General features: G+C 47.3%; 1 protein-coding gene across 1 annotated transcript; it reads left to right on the forward strand.

Annotated features, from left to right (window-relative positions):
- Positions 1 to 476: 476 nt before the first annotated feature.
- On the forward strand, positions 477 to 8052 carry LOC149275545 (uncharacterized). Its single transcript, XM_089504606.1, has 3 exons — positions 477 to 787; positions 1629 to 1749; positions 6671 to 8052. The coding sequence occupies exons 1-3, from the start codon at positions 713 to 715 to the stop codon at positions 7987 to 7989; spliced, it is 1515 nt and encodes a 504-aa protein (XP_089360732.1). The 5' UTR covers positions 477 to 712; the 3' UTR covers positions 7990 to 8052.
- The last annotated feature ends 8711 nt before the right edge of the window (positions 8053 to 16763 follow it).

The following is a 16763-nucleotide window of genomic DNA, read 5'->3' on the forward strand; positions in this document are numbered from 1 at the left end:
TCAACACCTTCTACTGTGCCGGGAAACTAATAGGCCCGGAAACTAATAATAAATCAACTTCCAAAATTGTATCGCTTTCCCACAATTCCACCACATTTGATAGATTGAGCCCTGCTCCTTTTCACATTTTCAACACAAATTACTGCAATGCTTATACATCTTTCTTATTCTCTCTGGTGTTAAATACCATCAAAATGTTTTATAATAACTCTCTGTTTGATGTTTTGGCTGCAAGTATAGTTCAATCTTTTTTTCCAAGTGTATTCCCAATGGTCTAATTCAATTACAAAACCAAAGTTTTGAGACCATCTGATCACATTTTCTTTAATAATGTTCTCTTATGTACAGATTTTAAGAATACAATGATAAAGTCTTGCTAACAAGGCATCTTTATTTGACATAATTTCTTGTTCTAGATCAGAGTCTGATTTGCAAATACCGGATTGTTTTTTATCCATTAGGAAGAGCTCTCTTAATTGTCTGTAAAAGAACCATGAAAGATAATACCCTGATAATTACGATCTTCTTGTGTCTTTATTCTAGAACCAGTTCTATTTGCATCGATTCTTTATAGGAGATCCAATTTGCGTCCTTTTTTGAATCTCTGGTCTCTTTTCTCAGGAACTGCATCTCGGCCCCTTGGACACAGCTTTGGGGCACCTTTTGCTGGAAGTGACCCAAGGGCCAGACCACCAGGACCCCTGCCCACCTGATGGCTGACAGAGAGGCCAAGCGGAGGGAGTTGGGCTCCCAGAGAAAGAGGATGCAGACGTACAAGAACTCTTTGGTGAGTCGAGGTTCTTGACTATTAGTTTCATCTGTGTCACTGCTGGGATAGTTCATGAAAGCAAGCAGGGAACATACTCTCCCAATTTAGCAGAGACAGTCCTGGTTAATCCTCTGTCGCCCCACTTTTTCAGGCGCTTCCAAACATGTCCCGGTTGGTCTCCCCTCCTCCCACTTTCCCCCTTCTCAGCTCACTTCAGCTCCTGAATGCCATTCAGTTTGCCCCCATCAACTCAAAAGTGGGGAGAGGAGGGGAAAGAAAGAGGCAGGATATTGCCCTTCCCAGGAGACTGAAGCAAAAGCAAACTGTTGTGCACTTCCTAGCTTGTGTGATCTTCTTCATAAACAACTTTGGCCATCTTGACCACCTTTTGGTGTTGCTTGTCCACATGTGTCTTCCTTTTCCCATCTGTGAAATGTTGGGGGACATGGTAGAACATGTCTGGGTCTAAATATGGGGTGGTCCCAGTGGCCCTCAAGCCCACAGTGCTCCCCACAACAGTTTGTTAAAATTAACTGAAATGTGGCAAGAAATATCTAAATGCACTATAATTCTTTGGTGGCTAAATGTACTGTATGTGGTGGGATAGTGAGTATCATAATCCATCCTCTATATCCCAGACATGGCCTAAATTATATTGTTTATTATATTGTATATTATATTGAAAGGATTCAAGACAAACTGGATCTCGAAGGCAGTAGCTTTTTTTCTTGCTGACAGAATTTAAAGTTTATTTCCTGGACTGAATTGTGAAGTGATGAAATAATATTTGGGATGGACCATGTGCTTTCCTCCCCTTTTGCTTAGTCACTTTCTGGATGAGGGCTATTTTCTGTTGCAGGTGACCTTTGCAGATGTGGCTGTATATTTCACTGAGGAGGAATGGAAACTGTTGACAAAGGAACAGAGACTGATGTACAGTTATGTGATGATGGAGAATTATCACAATGTGGCCTCTGTGGGTAAGGAACCGTAATCCATTCTCCTTTCTATGAAGACTGAGGTCCCTTTTATGCTAAATTATCATGGTGCTATGATTCCACTAGACTTATAGAATCATAGAGTTGGAATAGACCACAAGGGCCATACAGTTCAACCCACTTCTGCCATGCAGGAATACACATTCCAAGCACCATCCAGCCTCTGTTTAAAGACCTCAAAGGAAGAGGACTCCACCAAACTCTAAGGGAGTATATTCCACTGTCAAAGAGCTCTTACTGTCCCAAAGTTCCTCCTAATGTTCAGGTGGAACCTCTTTCTATGTGGCTTGCGTCCATTGTGGTGTCTCCCTTTCTCTGTAGCAGCAAAAAGCAAGCTTGCTCCATCCTCAATACGACCCTTTCCACTATTTAAACATGGATATCATAGCTACTCTTAACTTTCTTTTCTCCAGGCTAAACGTACCCAGCTCTCTAAGCCATTCTTCATAGGGCTTGATGATTTCCAGATCCTTCACCACTTTGGTTGCCCTCCTCTGGGCATTTTCAAACTTTTCAACATCCTTTTGTATTGTGGGGCCCAGAACTGGACACAGGATTATTCCAAGGGAGGCCTGACCAAAGCAGAATAGAGTGGCACTATTACTTCCCTTGATCAGGAAACTATACTCATATTGATGCAGCCTAGAATGACATTGGCCTTTTTAGCTGCTGCATCACTATCTTGCCCCATGTTCAACTTGTGGTCTACTGGGAGTCCTAGATCCCTTTCAAGTGTAGTTTAATTGAGATAGCAACATCCTGTAGAATATTTGAATTTGTGGTTTAGTGAGGCACTATTGCTCCCCACTTTATAAGGATACTAAATACCCCATCGTAAACTGCCAATCGTCAGAACCAGCTTCTGTGGTTCATCCAAAATGATATTGCGGTTTAGGGGGGAATTGTTAGTAGTTTAAATCTTAGTAGTTTTAAGTCGTTGGTAAGTATAATGGGGCCTAGAACGGCTTGGGAGAAGGGAATCAGTTGTGGAGGCTATTAACTGACTGGTTTGTGAGATTTGGGTGGAAGGCATGCCTCAGGGGGAGAGGCATATGAGAACGGTGGAAGAAGAAGGCAAGAGGTACCTTGGCAGCTGGGTTGGTTAGGGGCTGAAGGGGGAGGAAAGGGAGGAGTGTGGAGACAGTAAACGACGGAGGGGAAAGATTTCGACTCTTCAGAGACTCCTTAGACGGGTTAATGTATGCTTCTGCTGGAGTTTCTCAATAAACCTTTTGGTTCAAGGACAGGACTTTTTAATTCTGAAATTTAGGATTTTGTGGGAAGGAAGCATGGAGATTAATGCTTTTCTCACCCAAATGGTACTTAGCACATCGCTGAGCAAGTTTCCTACCCTTTTTGGTCCCTCTTCCATCCTTTTGAGGCTCTGGAGAGGGTTCTTGAGGAAAATATCTCCCATGGCCATGCAATGGATCAGAGAGGGCTCAACAGTGGTAAAACAGCCTCCACTTCCCCAAAGGGATGCAATGGGATACTGAGGGGCAAAACATTATTCCATATTTTTAGGCAATACAATGTGGGGGTGCCCCTGAGATCCCCTGAGAGCCAATATGACCCCCCCCCCATGTGACAATCGTCCATCCCTGTCTTAGAGATGTCTTTAGGCTGTTTTAAGGTTGGTCTCTGGTGCTTGATCCTCACCAAAATTTGAGTCCAGTTCCCAGCCCCCTTGCTCTGCCTTTCCCAATGAATCCCTTGTATATTGATTATCCATCCATTCTCAACAAATGGGCCTCAAAGTGTCCCTTTTATGCATCACACTCTGTGGGTGTGTGTCTGTGATAGAGAGAAGGAGGGAATGTGGAAAACAGAAAGGCAGGGAAGAGATGGTGAAGGTGAAATGCTGAAGCAGTGCAGATGGGCAAGAGGGAAGGTTGGAGAGCGGAGGGAGAAAGGGAAGGGGCTCAGGCCTCTGGGAGCAAGGAGGGGAAGGCAGGAGCAAAGCCAGGATCACCTAGCTCTGTGCGGAGAGGAAGGGACCTCTGGGAAGGGCCAGGAGAGAGGCCTTGGGGATTGGGAGGCAGCCACCAACCTGACAGATTTTAAGAACTGAACTGGTCAGAACCGGCTCAGACCCTTGTTTTCAGACATATTGAGGGGTTCCATTTAGCAATTATGAGCAATGTCTATGAAGAGAAGAAATGGCAACACATAAATTCCTTTTTCTCTAATGTTTCTTGTCCAACCTGAGCTTGCTTAGCCCCATGGTTGATTCCAGAGGATCTTTGTCACTCAAAATTCTGGAGTCTGGGGAGGAAACTCACAAGTGCTATGACAGTGAGGGTGAACCTATGCCATGCATGCCAGAAGTGGCACTTTGCCCAGCCCTCTTCCTCCCCACTTATCCTTCCTGCCCTCCAAGTATCCCAAACGGGGCACTTGGAGGGCAGGGAAAGGTCTGTGGGGAGGATGGCAGGGGGGCTGCCCAGCCCCCTTCCTCTCCACTTACTCTTCCTGCCCTCCAAATGTCCCAAATGGGGCACTTGGAGGGCAGGGAAAGGTCTGTGAGGAGGATGGCAGGGGGGCTCCCCAGCCACCTATCTCTCCACTTACCCTTCCTGCCCTCCAGGTGTCCCAAACGGGGCACTTGGAGGGCAGGGAAAGGTCTGTGGTGAGGAAGAGAGGGGGCCTGCCCATTCCTCTTCTTCCCCTTTTGCTTTTCCTCACCCCCAAAGGGCTGCAGAGAGCCCCTTGGGGTGAAGAAAGGTCTGGGAAGAGGAGTACTGGGGCTGTGCCCATAGCTCCACCCCCTCATGGGTCTTTGCTGACCCCCAGCTGTCTCTGAGAGAAAGTGGGGGCCAGGAAAAAGGCAAGGGGAAGCCCCACCTAGAGGGTGGAAGCCCCGCCCATGGAGGGTGGAAGCCACATCCCCTGGGCCAGAAGCCCCACCCCAACACGCAGCCCCATCCCGAGGGGCCAGAAGCCCCGCCCCCTGGCACCTGAACCTAAAAATGTTCGCCATCATTGTGCTATGATTTTAGGGGAAATTCATACTTAGCTCAAAGGAGAGATTAGGGCAACAGTGACCTCAGGATTCATCCCAACTATACCAGGCTGGGAAACACACAGAACTCCAGAGGCATTTCAAATAGGTTTTTGTGTTTCATTTAGGTGGAAAGTAAAACACACACAAACATACATATATGTGTTCACGCGCACACACACACACACACACACACAGACTAGGTAACAAAGGTGGGAGTGGTGAATAGTGTGAGGCTTTGCTAAAGGTAATACATTATCTAGATCAGTGATGGTGAACCTTTTAGAGGCCGAGTGCCCAAACTGCAACCCAAAAGCCACTTATTTATTGCTAATTGCCATGTCCCTCTGGATTTCTAGTAACAAACTCTGGCAAAATCCTTGCTGGGGTGATGGCACATGTGCCCGCAGAGAGGGCTCTGAGTGCCACCTCTGGCACACGTGCCATAGTTTTGCCATCACTGACCTAGATGGATCTTGAATCCAATTGCTGCGGGTCCAGAATGGGGAGAGAAGACAGTAACTTCAATGGCAAGTGGGGCTGGCAAGTGTAGAGAGGTGTTTAGCAATGTAAATCAACAGAGGGTCTGTCTGCAACTGGACTGACGCTGAAGAACAGCCAGTTGGGGCTGATATTTATACTGAAATTGTTTCTTGGGGGCAGAAACCGAGCATTCGAAAAGGTTTAAATTGCTTTAGGATGTTTCCTGGGTGGGGATAGAATTGTCTGAAACTGAATTAAATGAAATGGGTGCTTGGTGGAAATACTTCAGCCAAAAAGGATTATCACACCGGCTCTTAGGTCCTTCTTGGCTCTGAATTCTGGTCCCATTCAAAGCCAATGTATAGCACAGTCTGAAGGCGACACTCCCAGAGCTCAATAATAACACAGCCAGAACAGAAGCAAATCTCCAGATATAGGTATTGGCAATGCACTAACCACTTTCCACACTTAAAAATAACTCACAGACACAGTTGATTTCCTCCAAGTCCTTGGAGGTTCTTTAGCTTGAGTTGCAATAGAAAACAAATATGTACCAGTTCTCCTCCCTGACTTTCATCAACTTCACAATATCTTGTACACACAACTCCAACCCACATCAATCAGCATGTGAGCTGTATACTGTATTGGTTGTGAGTCATCTTCTGGTGACACACAGCATGAAGCATCCTCTGCAGTCAGCTTGCATCATGCCATGTGCTCTGACTCAACACTCTATGGCAGTCTCACAGGAAATGATGCCACTTTTCATTCAAAGTATATTTACATATATTTATTGGAATATTTTTCAAGTGTCTCACTATCTTCTTCCACTGATTTCCTTATGGCAGTTCACCTACAATCTCTTCTTTGCTAGCTCCTAGGAGTAAGGATACAATTATTATATGGATTTGGGGGCATCCAGAACAGGGTTATGCTTGGGTCACTCACACCAACTATGGCACGTTAGAGACCACATGAAAGCGGTGGTTTGCCGGCACTGCCGGTTGCTGCGTCCAGGAACAGCAGCGGCCAAACCTGGACGCAGCAAAAAAGAAGCCCGAAAATGGCGCTTCTTTCTGCACCCCGGAAGTGGCACTGCGAATGCTAGTTGTGCACTCGCAGTGTCACTTCCACCGTGCAATGTCTGGACGCTATGCGTCTACGACATCAAAATGGCGGCGCCCGTGTGGAAGGGCACCGCCATTTTGTACACGCTCCGTGCGTACTAGGTTTCTAACCCTAGTACGCCCCTTACTAACCCTAGTACGTGCGGAGCGCGTACTTTCAGCATGTGTGTAACACGCTCAAATTAATTTACTCTCACATAGGGAGGGGTGAACATGGGGCTAAATCTTGGGGTAACACCTTCCTCTCTTAATGCTGAGATTCAGTCTTCTCTGTCATTGTCATTGTTTACAGAAGAACTTGTCAGTCTTGAGAGAATCCACACAAGAAAGAAGTCACATAAATGCCAGCACTGTGGGAAACATTTTGCTTACAAGTCAGTCCTTGTCAAGCATCTGAGAGTCCACACAGGAGAGAAGCCATACAAATGCCAGCATTGTGGGAAATGTTTTTCTCAGAAGGCACATCTAGTGAAACATCAGAGAGTCCACACAGGAGCGAAGCCATACAAATGCCGTCATTGTGGGAAAGGTTTTTCTTCAAAGTCACACCTAGTGATACATCAGAGAGTCCACACAGGAGCGAAGCCATACAAATGCCATCATTGTGGGAAAGGTTTTTCTTCAAAGTCATACCTAGTGATACATGAGAGAGTCCACACAGGAGCGAAGCCATACAAATGCCAGCATTGTGGGAAATGTTTTTCTCGGCAGTCAAACCTAGTGATACATCAGAGAGTCCACACAGGAGCGAAGCCATACAAATGCCATCATTGTGGGAAAAGTTTTTCTCGGCAGTCACACCTAGTGACACATCAGAGAGTCCACACAGGAGCGAAGCCATACAAATGCCATCATTGTGGGAAAAGTTTTTCTCAGAAGGCACACCTAGTGAAACATCAGAGAGTCCACACCGGAGAGAAGCCATACAAATGCCAGCATTGTGGGAAATGTTTTTCTTGGAAGTCATACCTTGTGTTACATCAGAGAATCCACACAGGAGAGAAGCCACACAAATGCCAGCATTGTGGGAAATGTTTTCCTCAGAAGTCATACCTAGTGATACATCAGAGAGTCCACACAGGAGAGAAGCCATACAAATGCCAGCATTGTGGGAAATGTTTTCCTCGGAAGTCAGACCTAGTGACATATCAGAGAGTCCACACAGGAGAGAAGCCATACAAATGCCGGCATTGTGGGAAATGTTTTTCAGTGAATTCAAACCTAGTGATGCATCAAAGAGTCCACACAGGAGAGAAGCCATACAAATGCCAGCATTGTGGGAAATGTTTTCCTCGGAAGTCAGACCTAGTGACATATCAGAGAGTCCACACAGGAGAGAAGCCATACAAATGCCAGCATTGTGGGAAATGTTTTTCAGTGAATTCAAACCTAGTGATGCATCAAAGAGTCCACACAGGAGAGAAGCCATACAAATGCCAGCATTGTGGGAAATGTTTTTCTACAAAGTCAGACCTAGTGAAACATCAGAGAGTCCACACAGGAGAGAAGCCATACAAATGCCAGCATTGTGGGAAATGTTTTTCTTCTAAGTCATACCTAGTGAAACATCGGAGAGTCCACACAGGAGAGAAGCCACAAAAATCTCAGTAGTGAACTAACATTATATTTGTCAATAACGAATACAAAAAATACATTTTCAATCCAACAGTCCAAAAAAGGTCCTTGTGATATTGTTTGTAAGGTTTGTCTGTCCATATGTCTGTTTATGTTTTAAAGTTATACTTTGTTAAGATTAGGTTTTCATTGCTAATAGTATAGAAAATTACTTTGGGTTGTATATTTGGCTGGGGATTGTGGGTCATGGTATAGGTTAAGTAGATGGGGGGTTGGGATTTGTTACAGCTGGCTTTATTAGTTATGGGAATGATAGCTTTTGCAATTTGTGGGATTTTGGCCTAAGAAGGTTGGAGGCCAGTATTAACAGAAAGGGTTAGTTTGTGGGAATGGCAAAGGGTCCTTGTTACCTGCAGAGCATAGACTGTGGGAATTGGAGGTGGGGGTAGGTTTGGAAGAGGGTGATGTTTTAGGTTTTGGGGTTTTAATGTATTGTTTGTATTGGAGTGGACAGTTCTGTCTTAAACACTGAATTTCTGTGTGTTCTCAATAAAGTTCTTTGCTATTTCAACACATTGGACTCTTTGATGCACAGAAGATCTGCATTTGCCCAAAACTGACCCTTTCTTTTGTCCTCAGTCCTCAGCTCCATTCCCAGCCATAAGAACAGCAGAGGCAAACACACACACACAAACACAAATATACAGGGACAGCTATATTTCCAAACTAGATCCTTCCTTTCCTGACTTTCCAGCTCTGCACCTTGGGCTCCATTTTGGTTTCCTCAAAGGAAGAAATGAGGGAAGGAAGGGGAGGCTCCTGAACCCCCGGCGCATCCAGAAGAACTGTATAAGCGGAGGGTCTGGATACTTCTCCTGTCGCCTCTGTCGTAAAGCCAGAGTCCAAATTGATTCTTATGTGAGAGATTTTGTCTGCGAAGTTATTATTAAAAGCATCAGAGCAGACTTTTGTAGGTTCTCACAAAGACTTGAGGGTGGGGGACATTTGAGCCAAGTCCCTTACCATCCTGAATAGCTCTGCAGGATGAGACTTTGCAAATGCAGTACATGCAGAGTAGAAGGACTTCTTAGCTGCATCTATTGCTACTACATAGGATTTAAGAAAAACCCTTATCAGGTATCAGTCCATATTTCTGCCAGAAGCGCTCTAGCCGTTGTCCAACCCCTTCATTAATTTGAGATCTTTAGTATACCATGAACTGCAATTTGAAGCGGGTTGAAAAAGGGCGCTTGGGAGCAATAGTGTCTATAGCTCTGGTAAGAACATTGTTCCAAGTATTGACCAGAGCTTCAACAGAATCGCAGGCATTACCAGCCATCAAACCCTCTAAGGCCTCTGGGAACCTAGTGGGTTTCATCAACCTTCGAGGGCGGACCATTTTAATAGGTCCTCCAACCCCGACGGGGGGAATAGTGGCCTTCAGCCCAACCTTGACCAGGAAATGATCCATGGTCCATGACAATGCGGAGATATTGACTACCTCCACCCATGGATGTGCCTGTTCCGCACAGAAGACCACATTGAGAGTATGACCTGCACAGTGAGTGGGCTCAGAGACTATCTGGGAAAGGCCCATGTTTGTCATGCTGACCATGGACTCCCGAGCTGCACCAGATACGTTCCTTAAACCGGCCTCGAGGGGGATGTTGAGGTCGCCCAGGACTAAAAGCCTAGGCGACTCCAGCAGCAGCTCTGAGACCAGTTGTGTCAGCTCCACTAGGCAGTCTGTTAAGGAACGGGGTGGACATTAAACCAACAGAATCCCCAGACTTTCCCTAGTCCTTAAGCTGAGGTAAATACATTCAATGTGGTCCATCTTATGGATAGGTATCCTGGCCAAAGCAAGATTGTTTTCATGGACCAAAGCAACGTTCCCTTATCTGCTCACTGATGGCGAACCCAGCCGGTAAAGTCTGAGCTCAGGTGGTTGAGCTATCATCACCCAGCCAGGTCTCCGTGAAACAAGCCAGGTCAGCCTCTTTGTCCAGTAGGAGATTCTGGACTATCTGCGTTGTATTTTTGACTGACCTGCCATTACACAAGAGCAGGGAAAGGCTCTGTGGCTGGTTTGGTATGCTCTCCATCTCTTTTCAGATAGCAGGGTGAATGGAAGGGGAGATAGATATCAAACATCAATCTCTCCTTCCGCTGTAACGACATTTCACCCTGTTAGCGCACCATGCACATCTTGTATAGCCACTCCACAGTCAATCTCCCCCTCCCCCAATTCGTCATCTGAATGATATTCTCCTTGCCCATGCCCATCTCCCTCCAAGTGTCTGTCTAAGAACATATGAAATAAAAGTACAGAAGGAAAAAGGTACCAGCCAGTTGGCATCATCTGTCCCACCATTCACCACTGCGTCCCTGCCACTGGGAGCCAGGGATGTTAAGGGAGGAGGCTGTCTCCTGGCTGACATCCTCTGGCCTCGGGGAAGATCTACAGTCCTGGCCATGCCCCTCTCACTGCTGCCTTGCCTCTGCTGGCTTCCTTGGCCCCTGGAGGAATTGGAGGAGAGAAAGGGTTGCTTCTGGCTTGGCTCAACTCTCTGCCTGGCTGGAGGTGGAAAGAAGAGAAGGAAGGAAGGAAGGAAGGAAGGAAGGAAGGAAGGAAGGAGGGGGCCAAGGGAAGAAAAGCATAATGGGACTATTGAAGTGAGGTGGGGGTATCGTGGACCAGACTGATGTACTCACCTCCCAGGACCCATTGTAAGAGCTATCACAGCTCACTGTGATGCTTTAAATCAGGGGTCCTCAAACTCCAGCCCTCCAGGTGTTTTGGACTTCATCTCCCAGAAGACTCAGCCAATCAACATCCACATGCAAATTCCCTTCCTACCTCAGTACTCTACAGCCAATCTGAATAGACTTCCAGAGCCCCACAAAGGCTCCCCTTTCCTCTTTGGCCCTCAGCCAATCACCATCCACAAATTTGCTTCCTACCTCATAATGCCCTCCCTGACAGCTTGGCCAATGATCTGAGATTCTGGAAGCTGAAGTCCAAAAAATCTGGAGGGCCGGAGTTTGAGGACCCCTGCTTTAAATGATAAGAGCTGACTTGGATGCCAGCATTATTGCATTATTGCAGAGGCCATAGGTCAGGTGTCCAGTGACTCTGTCAATGAGATCATACTGGATCAATTTGAATCTGTGAGTACTAAGGATGTAGTCAAGCTCCTGGGAAATGAGAAGAAGACAACTTGCCCTCTTGATCTGTGTCCTTCATGTCTGGTCATCCAAGGAGGAGATGCACTTAGGACTCACCTGAGATGTATCATAAATGCATCTCCTCCATCTTGCTTAAAAGAAATGGTGTTATGATCCCTAGGACATGAACAATTACAGACCGGTCTCCCATCTTCCATTTCTAAACAACAACAACAACAACAACAACAACAACATAATAATAATAATAATAATAATTATTATTATTATTATTATTTATAGCCCGCCCAATCACAAGGAATCTGGGTGGGTTACAACAATAAAAATATAAAGAATACAATAAAATAAAATACAAAAAATAAATACAATACAATAAAATAAAAGAGAGCGACGTTAGTTACAGTAATTCACAGTTAGGCCTGATGGAAATTGGGCCTGTCTTTTTCACTCCCTCCCAGGTCTGATGATGACACTTGAAATGGAGGGAGGGCTCTTCTTCTTGAGGCAATAATATAATTTCATTAATTTTAATTTAATTCTTCTCATTAATATAAGAGAAGAATTGGTGGACAGAGTGACATAAGTCACAGTAAATGGGGAGAGGAACTAGGTAGGGAACTAGGCAGGGAAGGCCTGCCTGAAGAGATGCGTCTTAAGAACCTTCTTAAAGGCTGCAAGAGTAGAAATGTCACGGATCTCCTTCGGCAGGTCATTCCGTAGCTTCGGAGCTGCGATGGAAAAGGCCCTCTGGGTGACTGAGGTTAGCCTAGATTTTATTGGCTGAAGAGGATTCTTCCCCGAGGACCTTAGAGTGCGGGACGGACAGTATGGAAGTAGGCGATCTCTTAAGTATTCTGGACCCAAGCCATGTAGGGCTTTGAAGGTAATCACCAACACCTTGTACCTTGTCCGGAAACTAATTGGCAGTTAGTAAAGGGATTTCAAAATCAGTGTTATGTGATCGTTACGACGAGAACCTGTAATTAACCTGGCTGCCATATTTTGTACAAGTTGAAGTTCCTGAACTTGGCACAAGGGTAGCCCCATGTAGAGCGCATTAGAGAAGTCCAATCGAGAGGTGACCAGCGCATGTACAACTGTTTCAAGGTCTCCCTGCTCCAGGAAGGGGCGCAGCTGGCGTATCAGCCAAAGCTGATAACAAGTGCTCCTGACTGTCGCATCCACCTGAGCTGTCAGGTGAAGCGACGAGTCAAGGAGCACCCCTAAGCTGCGGACAGAGTCTTTCAGGGGAAGTGTGACCCCATCCAGAACTGGCTGACATAATTCCATACCTGGGCTTGGGTTTCCTATAACAAGTACCTCCGTCTTACCTGGATTCAGCTTGAGTCGGTTTTCCCTCATCCAGTCCATTCCCGCCCCAAGACAGGCATTCAGAGGAGAGATGCCATCCATAGACACTGCATCAGTTTGAGACATAGAGAAATATATTTGGGTGTCATCGGCATACTGATAACATTCTGCCCCATGTCTCCAGATGATTTCTCCCAGCGGCTTCATGTAAATGTTAAACAGCATGGGAGACAATATGGCGCCCTGGGGGCACCAAATTTTAGCTCTCTTTTAGAAGAGCAACTGTCTCCTAGCGCCACCATCTGGAATCTGCCTGAGAGGTAGGACCAGAACCACTGTAGAACAGTGCCTCCAATACCTAACTCTCTCAGGCGCTCCAGAAGGATACCATGGTCGATGGTATCGAAGGCCGCTGAGAGGTCTAAGAGCACCAGCAGGGCCACACTTCCCCTGTCGATGCCTAGACAGAGATCATCAACTAAGGCGACCAAGGCTGTCTCAACTCCGTATCCTGCCCTGAATCCAGTTTGAAATGGGATTTCCACCCCCCCTCTTCTCTTTCCCTCCTTCCCTTCACTCCTAGGGCAAACTTCTCCACTGAGTCAAAGACTTCCCTGCAGCCCTGGCTTCCTTTATGCCCCTTCCTCAAAAAGACAGCTCTCCTGGCTCTCCTTGCCCTGAATGAACCTGAGGGCCCTTGGCAATGGGGCTGCAATGGAGCCCCCTCCCCTCCTCTTTCCCTTTCCTCAGGTGAACGCTGACCCTCTTTCTGTGTCTCTCAAAATGGTGGCACTTAGTCTGGACCCCCCCTTCCCAAAATCCTGGCTACGGCCGTCTTTATGATGGCTTTATGATGATGTGTATTTTACACATGATTGCCTCCTGAGGACACTCTGAGGACTGCCATTGGCTGGAATCCCAGTCCCTCCCTCCATCCCTGGCCCTGATTGGCTGGAATCCCAGTCCCACCCACCATCCCTGGCCCTGATTGGCTGGAATCCCAGTCCCACCCACCATCCCTGGCCCTGATTGGCTGGAATCCCAGTCCCTCCCACCATCCCTGGCCCTGATTGGCTGGAATCCCAGTCCCACCCACCATCCCTGGCCCTGATTGGCTGGAATCCCAGTCCCTCCCACCATCCCTGGCCCTGATTGGCTGGAATCCCAGTCCCACCCACCATCCCTGGCCCTGATTGGCTAGAATCCCAGACCCTCCCACCATCCCTGGCCCTGATTGGCTGGAATCCCCATCCCTCCCACCATCCCTGGCCCTGATTGGCTGGAATCCCAGTCCCTCCCACCATCCCTGGCCCTGATTGGCTGGAATCCCAGTCCCTCCCTCCATCCCTGGCCATTTTGTATTCTGGCAACCATTTTGTGCTGCTTGTTCCAGAACTTTCTCTGAGGCCTCAGTTGAACAGAGGTATCTCTTCCTCTCCTGAGGCTCCAGAGTCAGAAGGAGGCCAGGCTGCTTGGGCCAAAAGGAAGGAAGTGTGTCCCTTTGTGCCTCTGGCCCTCCATTTTGGGGAGAAGAAGGAAGGAAGGGGCCAGTGGGGGTCAGAGGAAGGGGAGGCAGGGACTCAGGGTCAGTGGGGAACCTGGGCTTTGGGGACTGGAAGAGAGAGTTGGGAAAGAGACCCTCCCTTTGGGCCCTAGCTGGGGAGGGTCCACCGGTCCTTGCCTCCCCCTTTGGGAAAGGAGACCCCCTCAGCCCCCTGGACTCACTCCTGCCACTCATTCCTAGAATGGCTGGGACTCAGAGGAGTTTCCTAGGCATTGCCACCTTCTGCCCTCCATGGCCATTGGCACTGACCTTTCCCCATTGCCTTCCCTCCCTCAGCCCTTGGACCTCCTCCTCCTTCGCACTCAGAGCAACCCTTCTCTACGGCTGAGGAGACAGCCTCTGACCCAGGGAAGCTCCGGCCATAAAGGACTGCAGAAGAGGCCTTTCTGGGGCTGAGGAATCAGTGTCTTTGTACTGAAGGTAGGCCTTTATTCCTGGAGCTGAAAGAGCACCTTTGTTTGAATGTTTCAGTCCAGGATTGTATGGAAGGGCTGCAGCTGAGAGACTAAGCCTATGCTTTGCAGGCATAAATCCCCGAATTCAGTTTCTGGCAGCATTGTCTTCCCAGAAGGTGGAAGTGAGATTTCCAGACCCCAGACACATGGTCCTTTGTGTGGGGAATATATGTGTGTTGTTTACTAGAGCTTTGTGAGGTATTTGTTTTACTGAGTTTATAAAATGAATTTACATATGTCCTCTCTTCCCAAAAATAAGCATAATCCAGGATGCAGTCTTTAATCTTAAACCTATACATTTATAGAATTTTATTGTATCAAGTGGTGTGCATACCTTTTAAAATATACTAAAAGAAGTGAAAATGAATGTGATTTTGACAATGGGTCTGTTCAGAAACACTGCACACAAATATACATACAGTATAAGGATTTCTGGATGGCCTCAGGAAGCAGAGAGAGGAGCTGCACACCTCATGCCCTAGCTATGACTGACAGACACAAACACAGCAGTTAAACTTAGATGAACACTCTCATTTGTAATAATGAAATGATTATTTTCACCAGTGTCGAAATGGGGATGGGGGCATGATGAGGGGAGGCTGTGGATCAGATCCGTAAAGTAGTGCATATCTTATCCAGTCCAGGAGCTAGATCCTCTCTTCGTGGGACATAAAACAGGTCCTCCTCCTCCTCCTCTACATGAAAGAGTAGTCTAATTCTCATCCGTGACTTTGAAACAGCATTTCTTCATTTAAAAAAACTGAGGTGGCATGAATCCTGTTGGTTAACCCTAGAGATTAGACCCACTGAATCCATAAGTGACTGGCGAGTCAAACTATAGGTAATGCCAACTGATTCAGTGATTCTCCTCTGATCAGGACAAAGCATAGTATAGGTTTCAGGTTAGGATTTAGTCCTGCATGTGTAAATCAGGTGCTCTTTTCCCATCAGCTTAATCCTCTGGTGCCCCCCAACCCTGGGAGGAGGGCATGATACAATGCAAGGGGAGCAACCAGAGAAGAGAGAGCTCCTTTCCTGCCCTACCTGACCAGGGGCCTCCCTGGGGGATGGAGGGCAACTGGTTTGGGAGAATGAGGGGCCCACTAGACCACACAGCCTGACTCAGCAAAACCCTGCACGCTCCAGTGTTGTTCTGGGTGGAATGAGGCTAAAACTGGCCATTCACTGACCCAGGTCCTACCTTAGAGTTGTGGATGCCATCCCGCATGGCCATTCCATGCCTGCTGAGAGTGTCGGGTGCGAGGTATTCGAGAAGCATACAGCCGTGTTTCTGTAGCCAGAAGCAAAATGAAGACATCTTCCTCTGAGGACCACTGGGTACTTGTGGAGATGGTGCACTCATTTCACATCTAGCTACAGGGATATAGACAAGGCTCTTTCCAATTCCCCATCCCCTGATTCCCCACCACTCTCACAAGGCATGGAATAGCTGTTGTGTAGGGGAACTGCAGTGAATCTATGCTAGGTCCAGGGGGCTTTGTTTGGTGCAGAGGGAGGAAGGGGATACCCACCTCTGCATCGGCGTAAAGGAGGCATATATAACCTGCGCATGCCATCAGTAGGATGCCATTCTCTGTGTCTTTGAGCGCTGCCGGGTTTCTTACCAAGCCTACCCTAACCCTGGTCCCTTTTGTCAGGAACTTCATCTCGGCCTCTTCGTACACGGCTTTGGGCCTCTCTTTCTGGAAGTGACCCAAGTGCAAGACCACCAGGACCCCTGCCCACCTGATGGCTGACACAGAGGCCAAGCGGAGGGAGTTGGGCTCCAAGAGAAAGAGGATGCAGAGGTACAAGAACTCTTTGGTGAGTCTAGGTTCTTGACTATTAGTTTCATCTGTGTCAGTGCTGGGCCAGTTCATGAAAGCAAGTGGAGAATATACTCTCCCAATTTAGCAGAGACAGTCCTGGTTAAGCCTCTCTCACCCCACTTTTTCAGGGACTTTTAAAAATACCCCATCCCACTTTCCCCCTTCTCAGCTCACTTCAGTTCCTGAGTGCCATTCAGTTTGCAGCCCATCAACTCAAAATTGCGGAGAGGAGAGGAAAGAAGGAGGCAGGATATGCCCTTCCCAAGAGGCTGAAGCAAAAGCAAACTGATGTGCCCTTCCTAGCTTGTGTGATCTTCCTCATAAACAACTTTGGCCATCTTCACCCCCTTCTGGATTGCTTGTCCATATATGTCTTGCTTTTCCAATCTGAGAAATGTTGGGGGATATGGGAGAATGTCTCTGGATCTAAATTGGGATTGGGCCCAGTGGCCCTTATTTAAGATG

This window comes from Sceloporus occidentalis, unplaced genomic scaffold (assembly GCF_023333645.1).
Source record: "Sceloporus occidentalis isolate IW3139 unplaced genomic scaffold, rSceOcc1.0.p SCAF_281, whole genome shotgun sequence".
Classification (NCBI taxonomy): domain Eukaryota; kingdom Metazoa; phylum Chordata; class Lepidosauria; order Squamata; family Phrynosomatidae; genus Sceloporus; species Sceloporus occidentalis.